At 39.4% G+C, this 18659-nt stretch overlaps 1 protein-coding gene across 3 annotated transcripts in view; it reads right to left on the reverse strand.

The window, feature by feature from the left end:
- Positions 1–12107: 12107 nt before the first annotated feature.
- NFU1 (NFU1 iron-sulfur cluster scaffold) overlaps positions 12108–18659 on the reverse strand; it is a 53416-nt gene continuing 46864 nt past the window's right edge. For 2 of the 3 annotated variants that reach the window (XM_036262709.1, XM_036262707.1), the window contains exons 6-8: positions 17763–17823; positions 14754–14928; positions 12201–12360 (exon numbers count right to left, since the gene is read on the reverse strand). In XM_036262709.1, coding sequence (XP_036118602.1) covers positions 12316–12360; positions 14754–14928; positions 17763–17823 — 281 coding nt within the window. In that variant the 3' untranslated portion in view covers positions 12201–12315. Of the gene's footprint in view, positions 12361–14753; positions 14929–17762; positions 17824–18659 lie in introns of all 3 variants that reach the window. The other variant, XM_036262708.1, reaches the window with a different exon arrangement.

The raw sequence follows: 18659 nt of genomic DNA on the forward strand, positions 1-18659 counted from the left end.
AGACGTGGCAACGACTCGCGGGCGCATCCGGCAGAGGTTCCTGGAGACGCCCGTCCCCGGGGCGAGTAGCGGGAGGGACAGCGCAGCGCAGGAGGAGGAAACTCGGTGGCTGGCAGGGAATGAGTAAAAGATAAGGAAAGAGGAGGATGGAATTGCTAGCGATAAAGATAACGTTGGGAGGCACGCCTTGTGTAGTCCAAGGCTCTAAGCTCCAGCACCCCGTGAAACAGGGAAAGAGGAGGAAGAAAGCAGGAGGCCTGACGGACAAATAAGTCAGGGTTGGAAAGGCACATAGACCTAAGAAAAAAATTGCAAAGAATTGAGCGGAGATACCAAAATTCCTGATTGCAGAGCGCCATGCAGGTTCCGCCAGTCTTTCTGGTGAGGGGCAATTCAGTTCCCGACTTAGGCTCTAGGTAATATTCTTGACCTCCAAAAGCCCTTCGCCTCCCATCCCCACACCCAACCTCCACCCATTGCCTTCCTAACCCCCAGTTTTTTGCAGAAGGGCAGGGGAAGACTTCTACTGGCCTGAGAGAACTGTAGGAATTGCCTAGATTTGGCAGCCTTACGTTTGACTCATGAACGATTAATTAATTATATGATTTAACGCACCATTCCTGCCAGGAAGCTTAATCAAAGAGAGAAGATATTTCTGAGAATTCATTTGCTTTAGGAAGATTTAAATAGTGCCTTTAGTCAAATGTACATAGTTATCACAACTCTATTAATGACTTTAGAATCAAATAAAAACTTATCTGTCATACAGAACATGGCATAGACTTCTGAGCCCAGATGTCTCATTTATCTCACATTACTGCTCTCTTCCTACCCCACCATCCAGCCCTTTACACTCCAACAATGCTGAATACATAATTTCTCAATTGGGCCAACATTCTTAAGTCTTTTGCACACATTGGTTACTCTTCATGGAACCCATATCCCATCTCTACTTAAATGCTACCTCTTAGGGAAAACCTTTTTTGTCTCCCCCAGACAGATATAAGGACCTTCATTAACTTCTCATTCTTTGAGCTGCCCCCTTTAAAGCAATATGCTTTCAGATTATATATATAATCACACACACACACACACACACACACACACACTTGTACTAGGCATATTTCCCTACTAGGTTGTTTCTTGAGGCTAGAACAAGTGTTTGCATACCCAACACCTAGTATAAACCCTAGCACAAAGGGATCAAAATGCTTTTCAGTGAGTGAATAAAGGTCAAATGTTCTTAGCAGAATTGATTTCTATGGCTGGTTATATGATCAAGTGAGCAAAGAGCTTTTCAGTCTTTCTTAGAGGGGAAAAAAAAAAAATGCCTTTTTATTACTGGCCTCAAAGAGAGGCCAGGAAATGTCTCATTGAACTAATCAAAATATTTCTAACATGAAAGCCCTTTAATATTTCAGGCCCTTAAACAGGTTCCTAAATCACCCAGAATAACGTTTTAAAAACAACAAGACACTGATCTGTTTGAGAATAGACAACATATTTATTAATTCAAGAGGCAAAGGCTCTATGGATATACATCTTAGCTTCAGAACCCTCATCTAAGAGGCTCTGGTAAGACCTCAGTGTTATTGTCAAGGAGTCAAGGTGTGATTACAATTTTTGTTGTTGTTTTTTTAATTGATTTTAGAGAGAGAGGAAGGGAGAGAGAAAAACATGACGTAAGAGAGAAATATCGATCAGCTGCCTCATGTACCAGCCTCAACTGAGCATCAGACCCAAAACCTGGGTATGTGTTCTGACCGAGAATCAAACCCGAGATCTTTCCGTGCAGGGGATGACACTCCAACCAACTGAGATACACCTGCCAAGGCATGATTACAGTGTTTGAACAACACCTTTATATACTGCCAGAAAACCTGTCAATGCCGCAAAGAAAATGCCACCAGTACCACCAAAGTTCTCATGCTCAAACTATAATTACTGAACCTCCTGCTGTCCTCTTCTGCTTGCTACTCCATCATAGCTATCAATTTGTCTTGTCCATCTCCATTCTACAGCTATTTTGGAAGGTGCTTATGTACCAGCTGAGAGGAAGAAACTTTGAAAGCCAATATTTTTCCAACAGTTTAGTACACAAAGACCCAGGGAAAGCCCCAAGAATGAAAATCTACCTCTGTAAGTGGAGGGCAGGGAAAGATCAAAGAAAGAGGCTGGCCACTCCAGTCTGGTAATTAATAGAATGTATAAAGGGAAACTTACGGGGCATGCCCTAGGTGGCTGCAAGACAAAATGGATCCCCATGCTGCTTGTCAGATGCCAAAGAATTATATAAGGTAAAAGTGAGGAATAGTCACAGGTACGAGTATGTGAATGCTAGAAATTATATGCTTGACCAGGTCAGAACAACAACCTGTTCCAGGAACCAGCACATAGCAGAAAGCAAGGCAGGGATGCTGATTTATGTCTGAATCAACATCAATCAAGATCAGACAGTCTCACCCTGGCTGGTTTGGCTCAGCAGTTAGAGCATTACCCAAGGACCGAAGGGTCGAAGGTTCAATTCCCAGTCAAGGGCATGTACCTGGGTTGAGGCAACCAGTCAATCCCCCCCCCGCCCCCGCTCCTTCCCTCCCTTCTTCTCTATCTAAAAATCAAAGGGAAAATATCCTCAAGTGAGGATTAACAAACCAACCTCTATTCTGGTCCAGGACCAGCTGTGGGACAGACAGTGGTCACATCGTGAAAGTTTCTCCACACTCCACCCCTTGTAACCGGCGTTTATAATCTCATGTACCCACCTTTTCCACAAGGTTCTCCGAGTGGTCAGTGAGGGGCTTCAGTAGCAGGGAGGTAGCTTGCTTAGTTGCCAATTGACTGCATTGGAGATACAGCAGCAACAGTACAGACACATAGAAAAAAAAAAAAAAGAGACAAAAGAAGCAGTCCAAGTATTAGTAACAATTTTTTTTCCATCATGCCTGCCCTCCAGAACCCAAACCAGTGGGTTAGTAGGTCACTTGGACTTGGGGCCAGATCAATTTAAATTGAGTTTTCTATGTGCTAACAAAAAAATATATATTAACAGATTCATCTGGTGTAAAATAACATGTAGTTTGGATAATGGCACAGGTGCCCAGCCTGTAACTGGATGTCATAGGAACAGTAGAATTATAAGATCACAAAGACAAATATGTCATAGGGTCTTGAACTGGGAGAGCTTCCTCTGTGAGAATTACATTTGTAGCCTGATCTTTAGGTGATAATGTGGCTACAGTCTTTGGAACTTGGCCAGGGCGATAGTGGTGCTCTCTAGCCTAAGGAGGTGAATAAGAGGAGGAATGTGCCAGACTAAGACCCCTATTTTCTCCCCTTCCAATGGTATATGTACTGGTCCACAAATAGTGTGTCTCCATAGGTCCTGACTGCATTAGGATGACAGGTTCCCACCAGAGACTGAGCAGTTTCTTGTCATTAGTATACACAGACCTAGGAAAAAGCCCCAACACTAAAAATCTACCTCTATGAGTCGAGGGTAGGGAAAGACAGAAGAAAGAGGCTAGCTACTCCAATCTGGTAATTAATAGAGTTTATTAAAGGAAACTTACATACAAGGAATATTTTGGGTGACTGAAAAATGAAACAGATCCTGGAGCCGTTTGGCTGGCACCAAAGAATTACATAGGGTAAAGGGTAGGGGGAATAGTCATGGGTACTAGTAAATGAATGCTATCAGGTACTTGATATTACTTTACATGCTTAACTAGGTATGCCAACAACCTGTTCCGGGTACCAGCACAAAGCAGGAGGCAAGGAAAGGGTGCTGATTTATGTCCAAATGAACACCAATTAAGATCAGACAGTCTGTAAGTGGTATTTACAGAAAGCAACCTCATTCTGATCCAGCTCTAGCTTGCAGAACAGGCAGCAGTCACGTCACGGAACAGTCTTTCTTCCACACCACCCCAACCTTGAACAACCTCACCAACCCACTGCAACAAAGAGTCCTTTGTAACCATGAGCCAGTCATGACACTGATATAGAAGAATTTTGTTTGTCTGAACCCCATCTACACAGAGCTTTGCCTGAGCTGGACCTTTGGGAATAAGGGCTGGAGGAGAAGAAAATAAATTATCTATGAAGGAATAGGGACATCTGGGTCTAATTCAAACATCTGAGGAAATGGAAAGGATTTTTTCTCCTGATCAAAAGTTCTGAACTGAAAAAAAAAAAAAAAGTGATGATTGTAAGATGTGTCATTTATCTTCTCTTTATACTACTCCATTTCCCAGTGAAATCATTAGTCCTGTGAAATCTAATGGTTCTCAGCCTCCTCATGCATCAGCGCTTCCAGTTGTCACTTCTAAAGAAATAAAAAACCATAATTGGAATAGCTTTATAAGATTTTTAAATGTCCCCATGTTTGTGATTTTTGTTATCCCTTACTGGAATCCCGATATAAATAGCAATAAAATTATTTTAAAAGGCCTGGGCACAATTTTTAATTATAAATTAAGTCCTGGAGATATACTGTATAGAATGGTGACTATAGTTGTTTTGTGTGTGTGTGTGTGTGTGTGTGTGTGTGTGTAAAATCTTTTTAATATGTTCTTATTGAGAGAGGGAGAGGGAGAAAGAAATATCAATTGGTTAGCTCTCGTACACACCTTGCCAGGGGACCAAACACACAACCTGGGCACATGCCCTGACCAGGAAGTAAACCAATGACCTTTTGGTGCATAGGACAATCCTCAACCAACTGAGACATACCAACCAGGGTAGTTGTGTTGTATATTTGAAAGTTGCTAACAGTATAGATTTTGAAAGTTCTTATCACAAGAAAAAAATTATATTTGTGGTTATAGATGTTAACTAAACTCACTGTGGTGATCATTTTGCAATATAAACATATATCAAATCATCTTATAACCCTAAAATTAATATAATGTATGTCAACTATGTCTCAATTTTTTATTCTTTTTGAATAACAATAATATGGGGAACAAAGGCACACACATATGTTCTACATTTTTAGGGAGTTTTGTGGAGAAATATACCCCAGTGGACAGAGAAGTTGATGGCAAGTAGCAAAGAAAAAAAGCAGGTTGAGCCACCAAGGCCAATGAGAAGGAAGAAATGAGCACAAGAAAAAAGGCACAGGTAAGGGCCTCAGAAAGACCCCTTAAGTGAACCCCTTTGGTTCCACCACTACCCCACTTCATTCTATACAACTTTGCACCTGAGTGACCTTTTTTTTTTTTTAATTTTTTTTCTTGATTGATTTTAGAGAGAGAGGAAGGGAAAGGGAGAGAGAGACAGAAACATCGATGAGAAAGAACATTGATTGGCCACCTCCTACATGCCCCCCACTGGGGATCAGGCCCACAACCTAGACATGTGCCCTGACCAGGAATCATACCGTCAACCTCTTGGTGCAATGGATTAATGCTCAACCACTGAGCCACAGTGGCCAGGCCCGAGTAACCTTTCAAAAACACAAATCTGATCCTGTTTCTTCCTGTTTCCAATTCAGTGGGTACTGTTCACCTGTAGGATTAAGTCCAGACTCCTATGCATATGCACATGCATATGGTTATTCAGGATCCTGTTCCTGCCAGTTTTATCAGCATCATCTCCTAGCACTCTATACAAGCATCTTATGGTCTAGCTATACTACACTGTCAGTTCCCTAAAAAAGAATACTATCTCAAACTTTTGTGCTTTCACCTTTGCCCTTTTTTGGAAGGAAGCATCAAAAAGGGAACCAATGCCTGGCTGGTGTGGCTCAGTGTTTGAGAGTCAACCCATGCACCAAGAAGTTACCAGTTCGATTCCCGGTCAGGGCATATGCCCAGATTATGGGCCAAGTCCCCAGTGGGGGGCATGGAAAAAAAAAAAAGAAACCAAATGTTAAATAGTACTTGACCATAGAGGACCAGTCATTCACAAAATGTGATTACAAAGGGACCAGAAAGTTACCTGGTCCCAAATTACCTCCTTTCCTTGCCTATCACATGCCTAAACTCCACCTGTACGTATATATTTAATATGGAACACCTCCCCTGCCCCTAGATCTACATTAAGTCATTATCCTCTACTAACACTTTAGAAACTATTTATAGGATTACTTTTCATTTCCATAATGGATGTGAAAAGGTCACTGAGGCTATCTAAGTTTTGAAGGGGATAAAGTAAAGGTGATTCTGAAATCAGGAGAGGCAGACGTGGACAGATTACCTTGGTTGAAGACACTGGGCAAGAAAGGGACAGTGTAAGGGCCTGTGGAATTTAGTATGGAAATGCAGAGAAGGGGGCAAGATATGGAAGATGGAATCATAAGTAAGTTGGCCACGGGCCCTGGCTGGGTAGCTCAGTTGGTTAGAGCATCATCCCGATACCCCAAGGTTGCGGGGTTCAATCCCCAGTAAGGGCACACACAATAGTCATTCAGTGAATGAATAAATAAGTGGAATAATAAATTGATGTTTCTTTCTCTTCCTTCTTCTCTCAAATCAATTAAAACAATTTTTTTCAAGAAATAAGTTGTCCATGAAAGCAAACTTTATTCACTATGATGGTTAATTTTAAATGTCAATTTGGCTCAGCCACAGTGCCCAGATACTAGTCAAACATTATTCTGGATGTGTCTGGAAGGGTGCTTTTGGATGAGATTAACACTTAAATTGGTGGACTTGGAGTAAAGCACATTGCCCTCCATAATGTGGGTGAGCCTAATACAATCAGTTGAAGGCCTGACGGGAACAAAAGGCTCACCTCTCCACAGCAAGAAGTAATTCACCAGCAGGACTGGACTTGGACCATGTCAGCTCTCCCCTGTGTCTGCAGCCTGATACCCCATTCTGCAGATTTTGGATTTGCTGGCCTCCATGACTGCATGAGTCAATTCCTTAAAATAAATAAATCTCAATCTCTCGTTCTCTTATCTAGCGTATAGTTATAGATATTCTAGTAGTTCTGTTTTGCTGGAAAACCCTAATACACCCACACAATGTTGATCTTATTGATTTTCTCAATGTTGAATATATGTATTTGTTTTAAGTTTCTAGAAGACAGAGCTTTCAATAATAAATAATAGAAAAAAATCCATTCAAACTAGCTGAAGCAGGGGAATTTACTGGCTGATGTAATTGAAAAGGATAGGGATGCAAACAGCTTCAGGCACATCTATATCCAGGACCACAAATGTTGTCAGAACTCTCTTTGAATCTCACTCTCTCTGACCTCATGGACAAGGAATGACCCTCAAACAGCTTTAGAATCATATCTTTACAGCTCACAGTCCATCCTCACTTTTTATATTCTATGAAGGATTCTGATTGGACCAGTGTGAGTCATAAGCCCACTCCTGTGGCAAAAAGGGCAGGATGATGATGATGATGATGATGATAGGACAGTTCTATCAGAGCCACAGTCAACAAGAGGCAGTTCTTCAAGGGAAAGGGGAAGATGTTTAAAGAATGAATAAGGGCCCTGGCCGATTTGGCTCAGCGGTTAGAGCGTCGGCCTGTGGTACAGAGAGACAAGGGTTCGGTTCCCGTTGAGGGTGCGTGCCTCGGTTGCAGTTTGTCCCCGGCCCTGGTTGGTCGTGTGGGGGGCAGCCACTCGATGTGTCCCTTTCACGTTGATGTTTCTCTCTCTCTCTCTTCCTCTCTCTCCCTCCCACTCTATCTGAACAAAAATAGAAAGGTGTCCTTGGGTGAGGATTAAAAAAAAAAAGAATAAGGGACACCAAGAAGACACAAACAACAGATGCCCCTACCTGGACCCCTCAGGCTTGAGAACAAAAGATACTGGTTCCAACTAGAATACACTTTCCAATACTCCTCCCTAGGATGGCTTCACATTTTCTCATTAGGCAGAACCTGGGGCAGTTCTCTAGAAACAAACTTGTCTACTCCCAAGAAATTGTCAACAAATTGGAAACCATTAAGATTAACTGGTCCTATCTACTATTTCTGTCCCGTAGGATGTGATCACAGTCAGAATACAGGTGGACCATTAAGGGGGCTGCCTGCAATGAGATCACTAGAAATGTAAGGTAACAGGGAAAAAAAGTTCCTAGATTTTCTTTCAGGGGATAGAAAAGTCAATTCTGTATAGGCTGCAGACACCCTGTAGAGTTATCACAGGTAAGTGTACGGAGTGTAAGGTTGGGGTTTCCCAAAGGGATTGTCAATTTCCACTGGATTGGACAGCAGCTAGCTTCATATTCCTGCATATAAAATGGACATGCATGCACTATTTTGGCCCATTAAGGTTTGGAGCAAGCAAAAGATGGACAAGACTTCTGGCCCACCAGAAAGTAGCATCTATGAAGGCAAGGTAGGATGGGTATGTAGGGCCAATTCTCACAGGGCAAATAGTATAATACACTCCAGAGCTAGATGCCAGGGTTCATGCTCCCGGCTTTTCCATGTAAGTTGTATGGCAGTGGAGCATGTATTTCTCCTCTCAGTGCCTCATAGGGACAATAATAATTACAGATATCATAGGATTAAATGACTTCATAAATGTAAGGTGCTTAGAAGTGCTTGTCACATAGTGCACGTTCAATGAAAGTTTGCTATTTTTATATATTTTGTTCCTTATCAAAAATCCTCCAAGTGCTTGTTTTATTCTTGCCTAATAATCTTAGTTTCAAATACTTATTGAAGCCCTGGCCGGTTTGGCTCAGCGGTTAGAGTATCGGCCTGCGGTCCGGAGAGACCCGGGTTCCTTTCCCGCTAAGGGCATGTACCTCGGTTGCAGTTTGTCCCCGGCGTGCGGGTGGCAGCCACTCGATGTGCCTCTTTCACGTCGATGTTTCTCTCTCTCTCTCTCTCTCTCTTCCTCTCTCTCCCTCCCACTCTGTCTGTGCAAAAAATGGAAAAATGTCCTTGGGTGAGGATAAAAAAACAACAAAAAAAACCACAAATACTTATTGAAATGTCCCATATTTATAAAGTGTTTTCAAGAATACTTAACGTAAAAAGATTTTATAGCCCTGGCCGGTGTGCAAAGTGGTTAGAGCGTCGGCCCAAGCACCGAAGGTCACAGGTTCAATTCTTGATCAAGGGCACATACCTGAGTTGCAGTTTTGATCCCTACCCTGGTAGAGTCATGTGCAGAAGGCAACCAATCAATGTGTGTCTCTCACATTCATGTCTCTCTCTCTCTCCCCCCCCCCTCCTTTCCTTCCACTCTCTCTAAAAATCAATGGAAATATATCCTCAGGGAAGGATTAATGACAATAACAAAAAATTATATATTTTGGAGGGTTTTGTTTTAAATATAACTAATTGTGAACGATTACTTCCTTTCTTTAGGACTACACAGGAAGAAACTAAATATAATTTAAAACATTCAAAAATAAAAACTGCCCTGGCCAGTTTGGCTCAGCGGTTAGAGCGCCGGCCTGCTGTCCGGAGAGACCTGGGTTCGGTTCCCGCTAAGGGCACGTACTTTGGTTGCAGTTTGTCCCCGGCCCTGGTTGGTCGTGCGGGTGGCAGCCACTCGATGTGTCCCTTCACGTCGATGTTTCTCTCTCTCTCTCCTTCCTCTCTCTCCCTCCCACTCTATCTGTACAAAAAATGGAAAAATATCCTCGGGTGAGGATAAAAAAAAAAAAAAATAAATAAATAAATAAATAAATAAAAACTATTACCCGATTAAACTACACTTTCTAAATTAATCTTTGGAAAAAAATGGCTCAATTAATTTAAAAATGTGATTTTCATTTTAAGATCAATATTTGGCACTGTCTACCACAAATAAAAAAAAAATCAATAAAATTATTTATTTTACCAGGACTTATTAACAAGTCCTCCATGATATACCAGGCTCTTTGTTAGAAAACAACCAGCTTCATACCTGACACCAGAAGCTGCAGCAACAAAACAAAACACCTTTTATTTCACGATACTCTGAAAATGGGTGGTTCCAGGGCTGACTCAAAGGTCAATAATGACCTCAAGGATCCGGACCCTTTCTTCCTTCCCTTGTTGTTCTCAGTGGACTGGCTTTTCATGATTACAAGTGGACTGTCATAGCCGCAGACATCAAGTTTCTATACTACAGTGTATCAAGCAGGAAGAAAAGGAACTGATAGGAAAAGAGCCTTCTTTAAGTAGATTAATGCTCTCTCAATCAGGGAAGAAAATCTTTTCAAAACTTACCGATAGATGTTCTCTTACAATTCATTGGCCAGAACTGGGCCCTATGTCCACACCTAGACTAATGACTGGCAAAGAGAAAAGGAGTTAAAATGACTGGTTTAGACTAGTTATAATTTATCTCCTGGAACTGAGATAGGACCTACCTTCCCTGGGCACATCACAACCAAATGGTAAAGAGGGCCTCTTTCAGTGAGAAGCTGGGTGTATGTTGGGAAGGCAACCAAGAGTTTCTCCAGCATACTCCATATGACCCACTATCTATTTTTGCACAATTTCCACTTTACACTCAAACCATTCTTCACTTTTTGCAGTTCTCAAATATATTTCACAGCTTCCAGATTCTGATTACACTGCTCTCCGTGCTTAGAATGTTCCCTCCCACCTTTCCTCCTTGTTCTTCGTGGCTGATCCCTTTTGTAGAAAATCTTTCCAATACCCTGGCCTCTCAGTTCCATGATTTCCTCTTCCAAGAATCTAATCCACCACCCACCTCAGCCACTTTTTCACACAGCCATATTCAAGACCTGTTATTAACTGCATCTCCGCCACAATATCAATTTCCTGTCGCTTCAGCTAAAGGGCAGGTTAATGTTCCTAGCTTACAAAGCAATTCCCAGAGTCTAAGCTGAATTCATCTGTAACAGCTCAGGAAACAAATTATCCAATCTCACTAACTGATTCTGTGACCCAAAGAACAAAAATAAAAACTTCAATTATTGGCATTTACAACTGCTGGAGTTCTTCCTGTTTCCATCCCAATCTTAATCTCTGTACTTTTGGGGACCAGAATTCGAGATGCAATATGCCCATCTTTCTTTTCCTGATATTATCTGTGAACTGTTGTATCTGAATTACTACAGAAAAAAATGAGAGTGGATGACTTGCTATTGGGACTATCTAAAAAAGCAGTACCCCTATGGTAGAAAGATGAACTGTCCAAATTTCTGGCATGGCACAGATTACAGATTTCTGAATCAGGAAAAGCCAGTAGAAGGACCAAAACAGTTTCTCATCTTTATTTCAGAGAGATTCTGCTTCATAAGGTAAAGCCTGAGCATTCTAGTAAGACAGTTTTTCTCAACTCATCCTGTATGTCTTACAAGTAATGGAAATTTTTCTACATTCTGGAATCTGTTTTGTTTTATCAGTATTCAGCATTATGATTTGTTTTTTGGTTTGTTTGGGTTTTTTTGGTCCCTTAGGGAGAAATTATATGCTACTAAACTGGGGACTACTAGCCCAATATCACTTTTAAACCAGAATTGTTTAGTTGGTTTTTTTTTTAATCCTCACCCAAGGATGTTTAATGATTTTTGAGGAAGGGAGAAAGAGAGGAAAACATTGATGTGAGAGAGAAACATCAACTGATTGCTACTGTACACACCCCAAGGATCAAACCTGAAACCGAGGTATGTGCCCTGACTGGGAATAGAACCTGAAAACTTTTGGTGTATAGGACAATGTTCCAACCAACTGAGCCACCCAGCAGGGCCTAGTTGGTTTTTAAAAACAAGATAAAAATTTAGTAAAAATAGTTCCAAACACCTCACAGAAAGCTAAGCCATTTTAGAATATTTTTAAAAAGCATTCTCCCTATTTACTTCTGTATTTTTTGTTGTTAATTCTCACCCGAGGATATTTTTCCATTAATTTTTTTTTTTTTTTAGCTAGAGTAGAGAGAAAGAGAGAAAAACATTAATGTGAGAGAGACACATTGGTTGGTTGCCTCCCATTCAACCAGACCAGGGCTGGGAATCAAACCTGCAACCCAGGTCATGTGCCCTTGACCAGGAATCGAGCCCAAGACTCTTTGGTCTGAGGGCTGACACTCTAACCGTGGAAACAAACTAGCCAGGGCTTTACTTCTGTATTTAAAATGTAAATACATAAGATGGGATAAATGCATTTTAAATTGCTTCAAACATTATGCAAAGAATTAACCATGAGAAATGAAGAACAAAAATAAAAATATCCCTGGACAAAATCCATGTGTACAGATGATTCAGAATTTTATAAATAACTCATATGAGGTAGAGCAAACATGCAATTATTTATATATCATTCTCTGAAGAAAGGGCCTATTTTATTAATCTGTAAGTTTCTTAGCAGATTAAAAATAAAAGCTTGGTATATGGTATCAACAAGTCCGATTGCTGGGCCAAAGAAAACTCAAATTATTTTAAGGTGAGTCTGCTTCTTTTTCATTTGATTCATCGTCCATAACCTAGAACAAAAAAAAAGGAGAGAGAGAGAATTAAAGAATTAAGAAATTAGAAATTGCTTTTTTTCTGTTTTTAACATTATTTGCTTACCTGAAATAATCTATAACAATGCATGTCAATAAAAATAAGTCTATCAACAGCCCCAAAGCACAAGGTTTGCATCATAACCTGGCATCCTAACAACATAAAAGCAAACTGAATATCAGCAAATTAATTAAAAGCTCTGGTCTCTTTTCCTTGTCCCAAAAGAGGCAATAGTGAAGTCTCAGCTGGTCAGAGAAGACTATGATTAATTGGTATTTCCTAGCCATAAAACTAATGTAATTGACTATTCCCCAACCCCCAAAAGCATCTTAATTATTTAAATATATTCTGGGGATCTATACCAAAGAGTTATTGTAAAAATATATATTAGAAAAATGAATCCCTAGCTCTAACTGGGTAGCTGTTGGTTAGAGTGTCATCCTGATACACCAAGGTTTCAGTTTCGGGTTCGATCCTTGGTCAGGACACATATAAGAAGCAAACGATTAATGCATAAATAAGTGGAACAACAAATCGATGTTTCTCTTTCCTTCTCCCTTCCTCTCTCTCTAAATATAAATTTAAAAAAATGAATACCTAAAAACAGTAAGAAAACAAAATATATTAGCAACTATTTGCTCTTATTCAGATAAAAATTCATTATAAACCTTAGAAAAATGTTAAGACTTTCATTTCTAATAAGTTAATAAAACTACTAATGAATACTTGAAGAAAAAATGAAAAAAATATCTTTTTATGAGTTAATATAGTACTCAAATAACAAAGAACTCCTTTGGTAAGAAAAAGAGTTATATAAACTTACAAATATTTTTTCTCTTCATCACCCCACCCTGAACAAGCAAATAAAAATGTTACTTAACAATCCACCAGTGTCAACTAATATAATGTTTAAAAAGGCATACAGAAGAAAATGGAACAAAAATAAGATGTATTTTTTTTAAATCTAGATGAATCTGGATCTGATCTGAGACAATCAATGAAAAAACAATCCTCTCATAGTTTCTCTTTAGTGTTGAGTAAAAATGGATATTTACTTCCAAGAAATTGGTATTTTATATCAAATCTCAGTAATACCCATTCCAAAGAATTTTGTCAATCAACTCCTAGTTTAGGCTGAATACTCCTAACTTTGGAATAACACTGCCAAATATTTAATACAAACTATGCAAGAACATGTATAACACACAGGGCTAAGTGTTGCAGAGGAACACAAAAAGACCAAGATATGATTACAAGTCTCTCAAGGAACTTACCCATAAACATAAAGCTGAAACAGACACACAGAAAGCAGCTTTGGACCAAAACAGAGTTTAATTCCAAGCGGAGGACTTAAAAGAGGAGTTCAAAGAAGAGATGGCATGTATTGTACCAAAAGGACATTTTCTTTTTCTTAGCTTCAATATTTTCTTTTTCTTTTTTTCCTTTTTACTGAATTTATTGGGGTGACACTAGTTAACAAAATTATACCTGATTCAGGTGCACAGTTCCACAACACAGCATCTGAACACTGTATTGTGTGTTCACCCCCCGACAAGTCAAGTCTCCTTCCATCACCATTTATCCCCCCATACCTTTCCCCTCCCCCTCCCCGAACCCCACCTCCCCCTAGCAATCCCCACAAAAGGACATATTTTAATACTACCCAAAAATGAGTGATTCTCAAAGGAGCTGAAAGGAGGTGACTTCTCCTTAATGGCACAGAACTACCTGAAGAGTTTTTTCACATTTCTAATTTCTACACACTTTCCCTTCTTGATAATCTCTCTCCATAAGGCCATGTCTCCTGGCTGAGAATCACTGCAGTGCGGGTCACTATTACTGCTTAGAAGATGCTGGGCTATATTCCTTAAGTATCTTGGGGCAGAAAAATTACTGACAACAGACTACAGATAAAGCTCTATAATTCTACTCAATACTCTTTTTGACTGTAAAACAAAGCTTCTTGCCTGCACATTTAAAAAACAAGTGGATAGATGTGATGTAGTAAAGCTGTTCCTCTAAAGATGTCTAAATCTCATCTACAAAACACTATGATGTTTTGAATATACTTTTCCTATATAACCAGAGCAGCAGTATGCCCTCTGAGTCTCAATTTCCTATGCACAAAATGGAAATGACTTACTTAATACACTGTGCTATCAGAAGATTAAATCAAGTAATATTTGTGAAAATGCTTGGCATACAGTAGGTATTCATAATGCTAAAATTAAATCTAAAGTAGGGAGTCTTCAGTCTGATAACAATTGTAACACTAAGATCCAGCACTTGAAGAAAATGTCAGGTAATGAATTTCTTTTCTTCTCAAATGTTTATTTTAATATCAAATCTAAACCATCACATATTAGCATACCTGTTCTACGCCTTCTACTTCTGGAATATAAAACTGCAGCATGTTCTGAATTCCATTTTTCAGAGTAATGATTGAACTAGGACAGCTGGTACAAGAACCTTGGAGTTTCAGCTGTACAATGCCATCTTCAAAGCCCTTATAGATTACATCTCCTCCATCTTCCTGCACAGTTGGCCTGCAGCCACAGTATATTTGTGATATATTTAAGAGAATAGAAGTTTTCATCAAAAAAATTTAATACAACTCAGACCTTAGATTTTGTATCAGTAAAATTCACAAAGTTAAAGCTACTTTTACAACAGAGAATACAATAAATTTGTCTAGTCTCATTTGTAATTTTGTCAAATTCATTCATACAAATATACGTTCCACTTATTATAATCTTCTTATTAATAATCTTTTTAAGCATTTAAGACTTCAAATTTCCTAATAATTATAATAACTACCTAAGATATACTCATGAATTTCTTTTGAGTGAATACAGGAAAATTGATACATGCTGGCTTTTTTTAAGGTAAACTTTTGATTGAAATATAACACTAATACAAAAAAATGTATAAATCATGTTCAATCAATTCAAATTATTTTCACAAAGTGAACATACATTTGTCCCAGATACCAGCACCTCAGAAGCCCTCTTGTGCTTCTAACCACTCCTCCCAACTAATTTCCTGAATGCTATCACCACTGATTAGTTTTACCTGTTTTTTAACTTTAAAATTTATAAATATAAATTCCATTTAGAAAAGATATAGTATTTACTCTTTTGTATCTGGCTTCTTTTGCTCTTTATAATTCATCCACATTGTTGCATGTAGTAAATAGTTTGTTCAATCTCACTGCAGCATAGTATTCCATTAAGTGAATATGCTAGAATTGGTTCTTTCCATGGTTGATGGGCATCTGGGTTAATACGAGTTTTTGGCTTTTACAAATGGTGCAGCTATGAAGATTCTTGCAAATGTCTTTTGGTATACATATATATTACTACTGGGCATATAACTGAGAGTGGATTTGCTCGATCAAGAATATGCATAGCCCTGGTCGGGTGGCTCAGTGGAATGAGCGTCGTCCCAAGGACTGAGCGTCATCCCATGGACTGAGAGGTCTCTGTTCGATTTCCAGTCAGGGCACATGCTCAGGTTGCAGACTTGATCCCCAGTAAGGGGCTTGCAGGAGGCAACTGATTGATGTTCCTCTCTCACATCAATGTTTCTCTCTCTCTCTCCCTTCCTCACTCTCTAAAAAATCAATTGAAAAAACATATTTAAAAAAAAGAATATGCACAGCCATGGTCAGGGTGGCTCAGTTGGTTGGAGCGTCGTCTCATACACCAAAAGGTTGCAGGTCGGTCTGACTCCCGGTCAAGGCACATTACCTAGATTGAGGGTTTGATCCCTGGTTGGGGCACGTACAGGAGGCAACTGATTCATGTTTCTCACATTGATGTCTCTCTTCTCTCGCAAATCAATAAACATATCCTCGGGTGGGGATAAAAAAATAAAACAGAATATGCATATGTTCAGATTTAGCAGATAAACTAGTTTTCCAGAGTTATATAAACTTACATTCCCATTGGCAGTATAAGGGAATTCCTGTTCCACATCCTCACCAATTGGTGTTGTCAATGTTAATGATTTTAACCATCCCAGTGGATCTGCAGTGATAGTTCATTGTGGTTTTAATTTGAATAGTCACAGTGGCTAATGAGGTTGAGCACTTTCTCACATTTAGTGGCCATTTGGTTACTGTAGATTTTGAGTTGTTGTTCCAGTGCTTTTAAAGAGATTGCTTTAGTCTGTGATTGTCTCTTTCTTAACAAATTACAGGAATTTTAAAATATAATCTGTCACATATGTATTATAAATATCTTCTACTCTGTGCTTTGCTTTTCACTGTAAATGGCATCTTTTGTTGAAGAGAAACTCATAACTTTACTGTAGTCTAATTTTTATGTCTTTTGCCAACTTAAAGGTCATGCAGATATTCTATTTTAAATTTCCTTTGTGATTTCTTTGCTGACCAAGGTCTACCTCTGGCTTGCCCCCATTTCAAGGGTATAGTCCTATATGGAGCCCAACAAGAGTCTAGATGGTTCCTGTGGGCCCACCCTCCTTGACTGATCCTTAACTCCAATTTTTGTCACCCCCAGAACTGTATAACTGCCAAAATTCTGTTTAGTTTCCCAACTGCTTTTGTTTGACTTCTTAGTCTCTTCCCCTACACAGCTAAGAATAAGCAAGTGCCTTGAGGGGAAAACCTCTGAGTGTTAGGCTTACTTTTTCTTAACTTCTCTCTAGGATCTTGGCCTTTTAAGTCAAAGCTTCATTGGTGATCCAGAATTTTAATTTTTGTCTTCCCATCTCAACAGATTTACTAAAAGCTAAATGGTTTCTTTGATTCTTAGCAGCTGTCCCTGGTCAGCTTCTCATACTCTAGCCTCACACCAAGAATCAGCAAATGCTCCAAGGGAAGCCTCAATGTGCTTTTCTTCTCTATAGAATCTTGTTTGCTTTGGTAGCTACTTAATGCCTTCACACAACAAAATTTTTTAAATTGTATTTTAACTAGCATTTTGGGACTTCTCACTAGGACCACTGGTCTGCTACTATCAAAAAGTCAAAGCCTGAAGTTCTCTACTTATTTAAATGTATTCTTTATGGATATAGCCTAAAAAAAGGTAATCCTCTCATCATAATCTTCCCAAACATTGTTAACTCATTTTTTTCTAAGAAATTTGGTATTATAACAATATCAAACATATATGGTGACTGTGAAAGATAAAGTTCTTTACTGACTATGTTTAGATAGATAGTTTTAAAATTTGGAGTGAACAAAGGCAATATACAGGCTTTAAATTCAACTGTCATGGTTACCTACTGTGGTTTACATTAACTTATACTTCTTTTAAAACTCTACTATAATCTCACAGAAAACCAAAAGTAAATTACTAAAATGAAAACTGGCTCTGCAGTATATATGATCTCAAGTAGAAAAATAAACACATACCGTATTCTTGTATCTAACAATTCTTTAATCATTGCCACAACTTCATCATCTTCTTCAGAACCTAGGAACAATTACAAATAAAACATATCAACAGAAGAAATTTCATATCCATGTAAATACAGGTATTAAAACAGGATACATTTTTTGTTTATTTGTTAATCCTCACCTGAGGATATTTTTCATTGATTTTTGATAGAGTAGAAGAGAGGGAGAGGGAAAGAGAGAGAGAGAGAGAGAGAGAAACATCGATGTGAGAGAGGCACATCATTTGGTTGCCTCCCGCACAACCCTGACCAGTGCCCAAGATAGAATCTGCAACCCAGGTACATGACCTTGACCAGGAATCGAATCCGAGACGCTTTGGTCCAAGGGCCAACACTGTAATCACTGAGCCAAACTGGATACTTTTTTATTTTTTCTTTATTGATGTTAGAGAGAGGAAGGGAGAGGGAGAGAGAGAGAAACATCAATGAGAGAGAACATTGATCAGCTGCCTCCTGCACTGCCCCTGTATACCCCTACTGGGGATCGGGCCCACAACCTGGGCATGTGCCCTGACCAGGAATTGAACCAACAACCTCTTGGTGCATGGGTTGATGCTCAACCACTGAGCCATACTGGCTGGACTAATATTTTATATCTTTTTACACTGATATCTCCCAATCAAATCCATTTCTTTTCACTGCTGATAAATTTTAAAAATATTTCAACAAGCCTTGGCCAGGTGGTTCTATTGGTTGGAGCATCATCCCGTGCACCAGAAAGGTTGTGGATATGATTCCTGGTCAGGGCACACATCTAGGTTGCGGGTTCGATCCCCAGCTGAGGCACATACGGGAGGGCCACCAATCAATGTTTCTCTTTCACAACGATGTTTCTCTCTCTCTAAAAATCAAT

Source organism: Molossus molossus, unplaced genomic scaffold (genome assembly GCF_014108415.1).
Source record: "Molossus molossus isolate mMolMol1 unplaced genomic scaffold, mMolMol1.p scaffold_m16_p_15, whole genome shotgun sequence".
Lineage (NCBI taxonomy): Eukaryota > Metazoa > Chordata > Mammalia > Chiroptera > Molossidae > Molossus > Molossus molossus.